Below are 13495 nucleotides of genomic sequence, written 5' to 3'. Positions count from 1 at the left end.
GTACATAAACCATGGACCGTGTACTACTCTTCCTTGAAGGAGGGATACAACTGGAACACACACACACCCACACACTCACACACACAGTTTATCCCAGACCAACACACTCTCGATTTCCCTATCCCTGTTAGGTAGGAGGGATACAGTCTGAAACAGACGAAGACTGAAGTAACACTGAGCTCATTTGTAATCATGATGAGGAGGATGTACCATAGTGTACATGTACGCCGTTTGTGTACCAATTAATACAAAAAGGAAACCTAGAATAGTAAGTGTGGACTTGAGCACATCAAGGATGTTCCTAACTCTGCCTCTGTTCATAGAGGTGACTGTTAACGTACAGTACGGCGACTATTGTAAAGATGTTTAAAAAAACGTATTTTGTTTTAGTTTTTTTTTTGTAGGAAAAAAAAGAATTGTTTGAGAAATAAGGATACAGAGTTGTTTTGTAACTCTTTTTGAACTTGTTCAGAACTCATATGCAGTGTGCTGATTGGTTGGTGAAATGTAAGTACCATGTGATTTGATAAGACCCAAGCTCTCAGTTCCAAGCTGTCAAACAGCTGATGTTGACATTCTAAACCCTAGAGGGGTCGACAGCTGATGGTCAAACTAGTTCCTCTCGTCCTTTCATGTTTGTGGCCTCTTGTCTCTGTCTCGCTCCGCTTTGGCCGCGTTCATGATGGAGCATTTGCTGTGCAGCGCGCATGTGCACTTCGCCATTTCAAGGCAGTTTTCTAACCAGAATGCGCGCTGCGCATGCGCACTGCACAGCAATGCGGCCTCATGAACACGGCCCATAAAGTTTCCCCACGCTTCCACACGTGTGTTAGCAACTTGGTTGCAATGCAATTTCCCATTGGAAACATAGAAAGTTGCTAACTGGTTAGCAATAATGCTTTCGAGAAACGGGGTCCTGGACAGAGCAACCTTTTTTTTCGGGGGGGGGTCCTTTCCCCCATTTAACATCTTGATTGCAAATGTGATTATGACCTTTGAATTGTGCTCTTGTGAGATATTGTATCAACCTTCGATCATCAATGACGGCGAGCCTTGGCAGGAAGGATGGGAGGAACTAGTTTGGCTTGCACCCAACACGCCTTTTGTAATGTGTTGCATGAGATTAAGGGCCACACACAGGAGGAAGGAGAAGTGCAGATGTAAAACGTTTTTTTTAAAGGTCATAGGAAGGTCTTATTGTCTACTACATTTGAAGACGTTTGCAGTGAAGGTGGGGGACAGCAACCCATATTTCACATCTTCAGTTTTTCAGTCTCCTCTCGTGGTAGTCTGTCTGTTTAGCATGTTCAGATACATCAAGTCCTCTTGGTGCACTTTCCAGACCCCACTCACACAGCTGTCAACTCAGTAGGTATGGTGGCCCTGTATGTTTGTATGTGTATGTATGTATGTATGTATGTATCAAAGTACTTAGCCAGAAGCAGAGAAGTCCATTTGGGATCCCATCCAGCCAGTCTATCTATAGCACATTGTCGAACTAATAGTTACCATTTCAGTGACAAACCTTATATGAAAGGATGTGTAGTAATTAGACTGTGGAATCAATAAAGGAGTTTAGTTTTCTATTGCCCATTCTGGGGCCTATACTAAGAAGCTGGTTCAGGGGTGAACCAGGTTAAGTTAAGACGTAAATCATCTGATAGAAGAGCCTGGAGTCTTCATCTTAAACCAGGTTAAGTTAAGAGGTAAATCATATAATAGAAGAGCATGGAGTCCTTGTTTTCTTAAGAAAATGAGCACTCCAGACTCCACTATTACATGATTTACCTCTTAACTTAACCTGGTTTAGGCCTACTCCTGAACTAGCTTTGTAGCATAGGCCCCTGGTCAGTGAGTTGGTGGTGTAGCCAGTGGTGCACTCTGTGTAAAGGTGGAGAGAAATGCTGCTTTAACACGAGGGCTGGTTTTTAGGCCTCCGTCTGCACAGTCTCTCATTTGCAGAGACGTGTCTCTGTATCCATGTAAACTTGTTTAAATAAAAAAAATAGTAATATAATGTGTCAAGTCTTTGTTTCTCTCCTCATTTCAGAGTTTCTTCTTTTTTTGTAAATATTCTGTTGGCTGTGGAAGGAAGTGTTTTGATTAAAGGGACAATGTGCAGGAAATGGTCAAAAAAGGTACTGCAACTATGCTGCTCATTGAAACTGGGCTGCCTATTGCCAAATTTGATCTTTACATGAAAGTTTACTGAGTAATAAACAAATATTTTCTAGTATGGTCCAAGTACAGTCATTTTTGCAGCTAAAAATGGCTATTTTTGGAAATTCAAAATGGCGGACCATGGAGAAGATCCCACTTTTCATGTATGAAAAGTGACATTTTTCCAGTCATAATGAATACTTAAAATTTGATGGTGGTGGTAAGTATTCATGAAAAAGGTAACATTAGTGAATGGGTAGCATGAATTCGGGAAATAACCAACTAAAAATCTCACACAGTGTCCCTTTAAGTTTTATTTATTTGAGCCCTTGTTTGGTTTATTGATAGTGCAATGGGCACCATTATTTTTTTTAATTATATATTTACATAATTTATTTTTTCTGCCTGTGGTCAAAGAACGTCTTTGCTGTGGTGCAATTACTATGGTTATAAAATTTTCCCATTTTATATGGGAACCCAAACGTGAGTTGCCCTTGATTTGGTCGGACATACATTCATGGTGCACCACTCTGGAGTACAACATCCGGTTTAGAGATGGCGTGAGAAATAGAAGTACCCGTGGTTCCACTGTAATATCTTTGCTATTTGTGGGACTGGAAAACATGGAGAATTCACCATATTACCAACCTGATAGTCACCAGCAGCAGGCAGCGAATATGCCGAACATGCCGCCAAATTATGCCCCTTCAGGCGGTCCATATTACCCCGCTCCAGCCCCGGGATTCCCTCCAGTCTCTTACCAGCAACCGCCTACTCCACAAGGTAATGGTGATCATTCCTCTCGTCCTGGCTTATGGCCTGGACAGAATGCATACCAAGCTTCTCAACCCCAAACCCCACCGCCTTGGCCTCCCTTCCCACCAACCCAAGTCAACGCAGGATACCGAGGTCCACCACCCCCGACCCAAGGCACCGCAGGCTATGGACGCGCTCCACCCCCGCCGACAGGCAGTGCAGGCTATGGGTGCCCACCGCCCCCGACACAAGGCAATGCAAGCTACGGGTGCCCGCCGCCAGGTTATCCGCCACAGCCGGCTGGATTTGAGGGGCACGGAGGACCGCCAATCCCTCCACCGTTTGACCCACACAGACCACCACCTGGGTTTCGCGAGCCCCAGTCAAACCAAATCTCAGCATTCGTTGAGGCGCAGCGTGCTGCCTCTAGCGTGCCACAACAGCCTACGTTTGAATCCCACCACGCTGGACCTACAAATCAGTGGACTCCTGTACCCGCCCCAAGTCAGACTAGCATCCGAGAAGGTGGAGGCAGACCTCCGGATCATCAGAGACATTTTGCCAGCACAGGCCCACAAACGCTTGGGGCGTCGAGTGCCAATACGGAAGACAGGTGGCAGAGAGGTCCCAGCGAGTTTCTCAGTAAACAAAAAGAACCGCTACTTCAGCCACCAAAACCAGAGCCTTTAGATGAGGAATCTGTACAGAGAAAACAAGACGAGCGATGGTTAGAAAACTTTTTGTCCAGGAGAAGGAGGGTGAAGACCTGTCCACAGACAGCCCGAATCCAGACGCTCAGCGTCAGCCAGGTAAGAGAAGACCTGTATGGCACCCTCAAACTCGTATCCGACCTGTCGAGCATCTGTCAAACTCTAAAAGAGAATCTGGAAAATGACGCTCTGTGGACAGAGTCCCACAGCCAAGCGGTCGGATTGATGCACAACATCCAAGGCAAGCTGAACGTCCTGACCGACCCAGAGGCGGTGCTGAGTATTAAAAAGAAGCTATCGACTACACTCAAGAAGAGAACAAGGGCGCGTAGGCAGAAACTTGAGAGGCTTGAAGAGGAGCAAAAAAGAGAGGAGAGACTCACCGAACGACATGCAGCCATAGACGCATGGAGGATGAAGCGCATTCGTCAAGTGGAGGAGAAGAAGAGGGTAAGAACACACACACACACACACACACACACACACACACACACACACACACACACACACGTCTATGGGTACTATGACAAGACAACAGCCTTTTAACAGCAGGTGGCGCTATGATGACAGCTGTTGTCCATCTCATGTTGTGGTTCACCTGTCACGTGAAGAGGTAACCCCGCTTACACACCCCACATGTTCAGTTATGAGGGAATGAATGAATGTATTCACACTGCGCTGTTGGGGCACAACTGTGAAAATGTGTGTGTGATTATGTAGGGAAAAGTCACATTCTATGTCTTTCTCTCCCTCTCTCTCTCTCTCTCTCTCTCTCTCTCTCTCTCTCTCTCTCTCTCTCTCTCTCTCTCTCTCTCTCTCTCTCTCTTCGCCCAGGAGGAGGAGTTGAAGGCGGCGGCGGATGCAGTGTTGTCGGAGGTGAGGAAGAAGCAGGGGGACGCCAAGAAGATGGTGGACATCCTCCGAGCCCTGGAGAAACTCAGGAAACTACGCAAGGAGGCCGCCGCTAGGAAAGGTGAGGCAGTGACGATTCATAAGGTGTGTGTGTGTGTGTGTGTGTGTGTGTGTGTGTGTGTGTGTGTGTGTGTGTGTGTGTGTGTGTGTGTGTGTGTGTGTGTGTGTGTGTGTGTGTGTGTGTTCAGAGGAGTGACGAGGTGTTTGAGGGTCACCTGTCTTGTGTGTGTGTGTGTGTGTGAGGTGTGTGCTCAGAGGACAGTGACAAGGTGTTGGAAGGTCACCTGTGTCGTATGTGGTCCCTCATCACCACGCATGTTTGTGTGTGTGTGTCCCAGAGAAGGAGAGTGTTCGAGGGTCACCTTCTCTTGTGTGTACTCCCTCAATGCCAAGCATGATCTCCAGTGTGTACGTGTCAGGTGGTGTGTACCAGAGAGAGTAGAGAGAGAGAGGTTCCATTGGCCCATTGTTTCCGGGTTCTATTATTGCAAGGAGGGGGGCAATCCCCCTTTAGGCAGACCTATGGACTGTTCTATTCAATGCTAGGAGTATTATGACACGCCCCTTTAGGCAGACCGGAACCTGGTCATGTTAGGTGCCCATAGCAACCTATTACAATGGCATGTCTCTATATACTTAAAGAATCTCAGGTGTGTACCCAGAGAAGGAGAGTGACGAGGTGTTTGAGGGTCACCTGTCTTGCTTGCAGTGCTGCATCGCCAAACGTAACTTGTGCGTGTGTGTGGGTGTGCGTGCGTGCGTGTGTGCGCGTGCGTGCTTGTACGTGTCCCAGGTGTGTACCCAGAGAAGGAGAGTGACGAGGTGTTTGAAGGTCACCTGTCTCGTCTGCGCTCCCTCATCGGCAAGCGCACAGCGCTGTATGGGGCGGAGGAGAAGGCCCTGAGGGTGATGCTGGAGGGCGAGCAGGAGGAGGAGAGGAAGAGAGACGTGGAGAAACGACAGAGGAAGGAGAGGGAGAAGCTGCTGCACAAGAGACGACAAGTGGAGAACATGCTCTTCGGAGGTGAGTGCATACAGTGCATCAGTGTTGTAATAACACTTCGGTTATTGTTAAAGGACCAGTTCAGTCAATTTCAACATGTAGTTGTAATGCTCACACTACCCTGGACTTGTCAGTACCTGAGGGTTTTTTTTCCCCTTCTTCAGCCTTTTCTGAGATCTTGGTCATTGTAATGGGGGCAGCGCTTTGTTTACATTAAAAAAAATTTTTTTTTAAATTTATTCCCAAAAACATCCGAAAGGTTAAACAACATCAGCAGACAACTAGCAAACAGCGGTACCTTTTGGGAAAATATTTGGAGTGGGCCTACGTTAATTTAAAAAAAAATGTTAACAAAGGCTGCCCCCATTAGATTAGCTCATATCTCGTAAAGAGCTTAGCCGAAAAATGTGGCATCACCGGGTACTGACAAGTCCAGGGTAACGTGAGCAATAAAACAGCATATTGAACTGGTCCTTTAATAGGGTAGCATAGGATGGAGTAGGGCTGGGCGATATGGCGAAATATATCATTATCGTAATAGAAAAGTGTCGTGCCCTTTCTCCTGACACCATCCCAGATGCCCATCCCATCAGTGTTTTAAGTAAAATTTCTGTTTTTGTAAATACTGTACAATGTATTGTGAAATTAATGTTTTCTTTTATGCCCCATCAACCATCAGACGCCATCCCAGATGACCATCCTCTGCTGGCCTTCCAGGATTACTACCTCCAGGCCGAGAGCTCCCTACCAGCACTGGTGCAGATAAGGTGGGACCTGCAGAGTTTTTTTTCCATGTGTTTTTCTGTTTGTCTGTCTCTGACTCTCCCGTCCCTGTAGTCACCTATTACCGACTTAAACTGATTGCTTTCTCCAGCGTTTGTTGCAGCCACAACCCCCTGCATTTGCATTTGTCCCTGCATTTACTGTACAGTTTTTTTCGATTGCTTACACACAATTTCTGGTACTTCACACACAATTCTCGGAACATCTCACCAATCAATCAATCAATCAATCAAGAGTTTATTGTCATTGTCAAAAAGGCAACGAAATTGTGTTTCGGGTACAATACTTAATAGCAGCAAAAACTAATACAAAGTTTAGTACACCTGGGACGACTGCGCACTGTGCGCATCCACCCATTTCCCAACTCCCCTAACCAATGTCACTGAACACTAAACACAATTCCTTCTATACACTCACATTTCAGTTTTAAAACACACTCTTTCCAAACCACTACACACAATTCTCTGGATTACACACAATTTTCATGAAGAAAAACCCTGGTTGTCGCATTGAACACACGGTCATTCAAAATACTAAAATCAACTGTCATACTAAGTTCACTTCCTCATCACATGGGCAAACTCTATTCATACCGGTTTACAATCTGAAATCATCACCCCATAAGGACACACATTGCATGTCATATTGATGAAAAATGAGTGGATGCAGTGAGAAAACACATTTGTTTAGTTTTTGAACTCAAAAATATGTTAAACAAGACATCACTTTCATGTGGTTACCCAATATTTTACAATAAATTAGTGCAATTTTTTAAATGTCAGAAAAATATGTAAAATATAAACACATCTGTGTACTCCGAGTCTAAAAACAATATTTCAGTATTTTACTACAGAAAAATACCCTCTTTAGTAAGTAGAACATTGAAGAAAATAAGTTTCTACTGTGTTTCAAGTTGAGTGTAGAGTTTTACCTTGTGCATATTAGTGTTCAATGGTTCACATAAGAGTGTATTAAAATGACTGCTTGTGTGTGTCATTTGAGAACAAAATGACCTTTTTAGAAGAGAGTACATTGTTTTGAGACAAGACGTGCATTTTTCAGAGGTAGTGAGGAGTTTTGCCCGTTGTGTGTGAGGTTTGGAGATTTGTGTGTAGAGTTTTGAGAATTTGAGAACTGATTCCGAAAAATGTGTGTAAGCAATCGAGAAAAACTGTAAGTATTTGCCCAAGTGAATCGCCATTGCAGTATCATTGGCGATGCAAACATGAAGTCTGGGCAGCTCAGGCTGCTATGACACTCAGTCCCACCAGGTGGCGATATGTACTGTGATAATGGCATAGTGGTTGCTTCCACCCATTGCAGCCTGTGTTATTCACTGCACTGCACTGCCATCCACTCTGTCTGCAGGACCATGTATAAAGTAGACTGTAATTGCAACTCTAGTAGTATGATGTTACATAGTTGCAATCGTGTAAAAACATACTACTAGTGATCTCACATCCGCAGCAGCAGAAATGTGCCTGTATGTCTACTCGCATAACATAAAATCTGATAGTTGAAACTGAATTCATATTCCAGTGCCACTGGACCTCAGTGCAACATTTTGTTGTTAAACGTCAAGATGTGAAATATCCTCTTTAATCAGTAAATAATGAATAACTTGACTCAATTTAGTTGCACTCGTACTCAACCCATTATTATGTTTCTACTTTAGTGAATATGATGCTTGTGGTTTGGAGGGTTTTTTATGCATGCTAAGTGTTATGTAGGGATGTTGTCTGGTGATGCTGACTCTGATCTGCTCTGCTCCCGCAGGAGGGAGTGGGACCAGTTCCTCACCCCAGACGGAAGTGCTGTTCCCCAGGCATGGGTTTTACCCGAGCCCCCGGCTGACGAGGCCTGGGCCACTGCCCTGGAGAAACACATCTCCCTCACGGACTGAACTACTAATGAACTTCACCTCGGAAAAGCAGTTATCTGCCATACATATCAATCTACACACACAATGTTACACATACTGTGCTATACAAAACAGTGCAACTCCTTCTATGTAGGGAGCTGTCATGCACAGCCCTGGAGAAGCAGTGGGCCCTTCTCAAGACCTAGTGCAGTGCACTTCTAAGTGTATCAGCCTAATTAGTCACGCCCAGTGATTGGATACTCTTTGGTGAACTCTACGGAATATCCAATCACTGGGTGTGACTAATTAGGCTGATACACTTGGAAGTGCACTGCACTAGGTTTTGAGAAGGTCCCACTGTCTCCCTCACAGACGGCCCACTACTGGAGTAATAAATCCATCTCTCTCTCTCTCTCTCTCTCTCTCTCTCTCTCTCTCTCTCTCTCTCTCTCTCTCTCTCTATCTATCTATCTATCTATCTATCTATCTATCTATCTATCTATCTATCTATCTATCTATCTATCTCTCTCTCTCTCTCTCTCTCTCTCTCTCTCTCTCTCTCTCTATCTATCTCTCTCTCTCTCTCTCTCTCTCTCTCTCTCTCTCTCTCTCTCTCTCTCTCTCTCTCTCTCTCTCTCTCTCTCTCTCTCTCTCTCTCTCTCTCTCTCTCTCTCTCTCTCTCTCTCGTGTCTGTGTGTGTACTGACTTAGGCGCACACACTGATACCCCCCACACACTCGCTCATCTTCCTCCCCGAGGAGTAATGCATCTTTCTCACTGACTGGGCTACTGATGAACTCCCGGTTGACATGTGCATACCGAATGTCTCAATGAGGAAACATAAATGCATACATACGGCATCTCTCAATGACTTGGCTTGGAGCCTCTCCCTTGCAGGGTGCTATCTTGCAGGCAATTGTGGGCAAGTTCCATTATCCTAACTCCCATCCTCTACCTGTGCTTGAGGCCTTGTGCTTCGCTGATGCCCTGCCTCCGTGGAGAGAACGATAAAGTTGTTCCCCGCTGTCAGCCTAGCCTCAACAACTTTGCAGGACTTTTCTCAATTCAACATCCCGATAGCAAGTGAGAAATGACATTTGAATTGCGCTTTTGCGAGATACTGAATAAAACCTCAATTGTCAATGACGTCACAACGCCACACGCACAAGGAAAGGACGGGAGGTTAGATGATGAACGGGACCCATGGTCTCCAGCTCTCCAGGCTTTTCTTTGCTTTCTTTGAATATGTTTACACTGTTAAACCTAATCCCTTTTATGAAGTTCTTTACGTTAATAAATATTTATTTTGAGTAGTAATTCCAAGTGTGGTCTCCTAAGATGTTTGTTGTTGCCTGTGCTTAAGCCGGCACTTGTTACAGTGACAGACTGACCGAGAGAGTGGTCATTGTTGATCTCTTAGCATTACCCTCACACGCACACCACACCACACAAACACATATACAGACACACACACACACACACACACACACACACACAAATACACCACACCACACAAACACATATACAGACACACACACACCTTACCATCCAAAGCCTTCAACCCTGGAGAAGTGCGTCTTGGACAACTGACACACACACTGAGCCTCTTACCCTGGTGATCTATGACTCCTACAGACACACACGCGCACACACAGCAATCTCTGTGATCTCATGGTAGGGAAACTGGCATTGAGCCATGCCAGCACTTCGCACGATACTTGAGGGGCAGATAGCCAACGGGGCTCTCATTAATGCTTTCCACCACGGTTTGACTCTACGGCGAACTCAATTCCTCAACTCAACAAGTTGGAAAGATCGCCGCATTCGACTTTTTCATTATTGCACCGTATGCATCCGTCTGTGTGAGGTGCTCACCCACGCGCAAAACTGACATCAAATTTGCATGGCATGCAAGGGCGCTGGATTGAGTCTTACAGTGCTTTTTTCCGGGGGGCTAGGGGGTCAATTTACCAAGGTAGATCTACTAACAACAGGGATAGCCACTTAAACTGAAAGTTGGTATTTATTCTGTTCCATATGAATATAATTATATTGATCAGCGTCTTGATTCTTTATTTCTTAACAATGTTACTGCTCCTACTACACTATACTCATTTGTCTGCAGTAAAGGTTGACAAAGCTTCATTTACGGAGCCCAAAAGTGGTGATGCCAATGCACCACTGCATCCCCCTTTCCGGCACCTATGATAGCATGGCAACGCGTTAGTGCAAACAAATGTGCCCACGCACACGTGTCCTGCGGTAAGCATGTCCCTTGCCTTACTTGCTAAAGCCACCGCCCCTCTCTCTCTCCTCTCCTCTCTCCTTCTGACACTCCCTAATACTGGCTTACATACTCACTGCCCCGTCTTCGCCCCTTGTCACATGTCATCAAGACACTGTTGAATAACACACCAACTTCAACCGTCTATCACGTGTGTGCATCACGACTACAACGCCCTGTGACAGGTTAGGGTTAACTGTAGGGTCACTGTTGGTAAAAAAATAAATAAATGTAAAAGTGAAGTGGCAGAAATGTTGCTTTACTGACAGGTTAGGATTAGAGATGGTTTTGGTCAGGGCACAGCATAGCATTTTCGCGATTAGCAACAAAACTGCTTTTCTGTGGTGCTGTAGAGCACGAGTTAACATGCAAAGTCGTTGCACCAACATGTGGAGTGAAATAGCACACTTCTTCATTAGGACAGTCTGCCCCTTGCCAATCTGCTCTTTTTGGTCTTTTGTTAGTTTATTTATATGATAGGACAGTGTGAGATGAGACAGGAAACGAGTGGGGAGAGAGATGGGGAAGACTCGGCAAAGGACCTGGGCCGGACTTGAACACGGGTCGCCGGCGAAACAGCCCAGTATCCTACGGTTGGAGCTACTGTAGGGCCGCCGATCTGCTGTTTTACTTGCTAAAGCCACCACCCCACTCTATGCCACTCCCTGGCTTACTGACTCAATGCCCTGTCTTTGCCCCCTCGCCAATCTGCTCTTTCACCAGCCAAGTCCGCCCGGCCCGTCACACACCACCTGACCCCACCCTCTCGTCTCTGCCACTCCATGGCTTACTGCCTCTTGCCCCATTGCCACCTTGCCAATCTGCTGTCCTACCAGCCAACGTCCTCTATCCACCATTCCACTCCCTCCTCTCCTCTCTCTCTCTCTGCCACTCATTGGCATACTGACCTGCATTTGCCCCCCTGCCCTATGCCCATATGGTGTTGTTCGAGCCAAAGTAGTACCAACCCCGGGGAGGGGGGAGAACCTTGCGTTGTGATTGCAGGGCTGATAGGATTCAGGCTGGGTGCCCGGTCTTTGTTTGCAAGAATAAAATATGGTCATTTAGGTTTTTATTATTTAAAAAGCTGTTTCCAAGCCTTCGCACACCTAAGCCTATGGTGTAGCTCCAGATGAACGTTCGTGGAGCAAGGCGGAACGAATTCATCTGGCAAGTCAAGTCAGGTTAGCGTGAGACCAACTCACCAGGCTAAAGTGTTAACTAGGCTATGACTACCCATTAGAGATGGGATTTATGGCTCTTTGACGGGATCCAGATCATAATGGCTCGTTTGTTTCACAGCCATTCAAAAAGCTGTCTCTTTTGGCTCTTTTTTAAATTATTATTCAGTGTTTAGAATGTAATATTTTCACTCCACCTCTAGGTCATTTTTTCCAAACATCATCTGATTATCCTCCTGCTTCTAAAAAACGTTTCTGCCACTGTTTAAGCCAGACAATTGTGTTTTTTTCCCCAAAATGACCCAGTTGTGATCCGGTTCCCATCGTTCACTTCTGGGAGCCGTTCAAAACAATCGGCTCGTTCGCGAACGTCACAACACTCCCATTCCTCCCGTCAATAGGCTACCTCGTCCTCCCCTTTCCCCCCCAATTCTGTCTCTGGCTTGCAGTACCTGACCCCTCACCCTTCATGTCAAATACCACTGCATGGGACATTTGATTCCAAATTAATCGAGCCGTTGGATTGGAAATGCTCCCTTTTGTGGGGGACTTTAGTTTAAACCGTTGTTAATGGTTTGCCTGGCCACTTCCCCCACTAACTTCCTCTGACTTACTGACTCATTGACCCAACCCAATGCCAATCTGGTGTCTTAGAAACCAGTCAAAGCTTCCTCTGACACACACACACACGCACACACCGTTGTGCGTGCCAGCAGCCAAAGCTTTTCTGTTCCCTCTCGTCCTACATGCTAATGCTAATTCTACCCCTGCTTTACTGGCTTACCAGCTCTCTCACCTGTTGACTCACTGATCCCCACCTTTGCCACCCTACCGTGCTTCCTGACCACGGCTTTCTCCCCACAGGGGTGTTACTAGCCCAAGGCTTTCGCCCCTCAGGTGTTAAGTGCCAAATCTTTGCCCCCCCTGGAGTGTAAGCTGCCAAAGCTTCCCCACCTGGACTTTTCCCACTCTCCCACCTTCTAAAGCCCCCTGATTCCCCACCCGTTGCCCTGCAGGTGTCTTAGTTGCCAAGGCTTTCGGCCATCAGCTGTCTTGGTTGCCAAGGCTTTCGGCAATCAGGTATTTTGGTTGTCGAGGCTTTTGTCCATCAGGTCTTTTGGTTGCCAAGGCTTTCGTCCATCAGTTGCTTTTGATTTAGGGTTGTCCTGGGATGGATCACATGCCAAAGCACGAGACAGGGTTCAGTGGTTCAGTGCTGCCTTATGTCCCAGCCGGGACGAAGAGGATAGGCAAGTCTCCTGTCTTCCCAGCTCTCTCACTGGTTCCCCACTCCCCACTCTGACCAGCCAATAATGTCTCTCTCTGGGGAAACACTCAACTACATCATAACAACATCGCTATGGCAATGCAGAGTCATAGCCTCTTTGTGCAGATGGACCCGTCGACACACATCTGTTCACTATTTGATGAAAGCACTCAACTACATCATAACAACATTGCTATTACAATGCAGAGAGTCTTAAGTAACTAAAATCTGGTCATTACCATTTTGGCGCCAAAAAGGTTTTAACAGAGGCTCGGTGCTAAGAGGTTAACCATCTGACCGACTGATAGATGGATTGATGGACATGGTGAGTATTGTTGATTTCTTCCCACTGTCCACTCCCTCCTCAGTGCTCCTTCACAGCGACGTCACAACTAAATGACGATATATGATCAGAGCTCATTGCCAGAGAGAAAAAAAACAGCCCACCTTCCAACACAGGTGACATACTTCCACCTGTCTTGAGCTCTCATTACGATCAGTTGATTCAGAGCTGGTTGGATTAAATTTGTAGCAGGGTTTTTACTTGCTGAACCTGGGGCTGACACCCCTCTTCATTA

At 46.0% G+C, this 13495-nt stretch overlaps 1 protein-coding gene across 1 annotated transcript; it reads left to right on the top strand.

Annotated features, from left to right (window-relative positions):
* The first annotated feature begins 2717 nt into the window (after nucleotides 1–2717).
* pdcd7 (programmed cell death 7) lies at nucleotides 2718–8408 on the top strand. The gene is made up of 5 exons (XM_063189569.1): nucleotides 2718–4076; nucleotides 4461–4599; nucleotides 5332–5562; nucleotides 6221–6308; nucleotides 8101–8408. Exons 1-5 carry the CDS (start codon nucleotides 2784–2786, stop codon nucleotides 8225–8227), a joined length of 1878 nt encoding a protein of 625 aa, XP_063045639.1. The 5' UTR covers nucleotides 2718–2783; the 3' UTR covers nucleotides 8228–8408.
* Nucleotides 8409–13495: the final 5087 nt, after the last annotated feature.

This window comes from Engraulis encrasicolus, chromosome 23, assembly GCF_034702125.1.
Source record: "Engraulis encrasicolus isolate BLACKSEA-1 chromosome 23, IST_EnEncr_1.0, whole genome shotgun sequence".
NCBI classification, from domain to species: Eukaryota; Metazoa; Chordata; class Actinopteri; order Clupeiformes; family Engraulidae; genus Engraulis; species Engraulis encrasicolus.
This window is presented reverse-complemented; position numbering and strand designations above follow the sequence as displayed.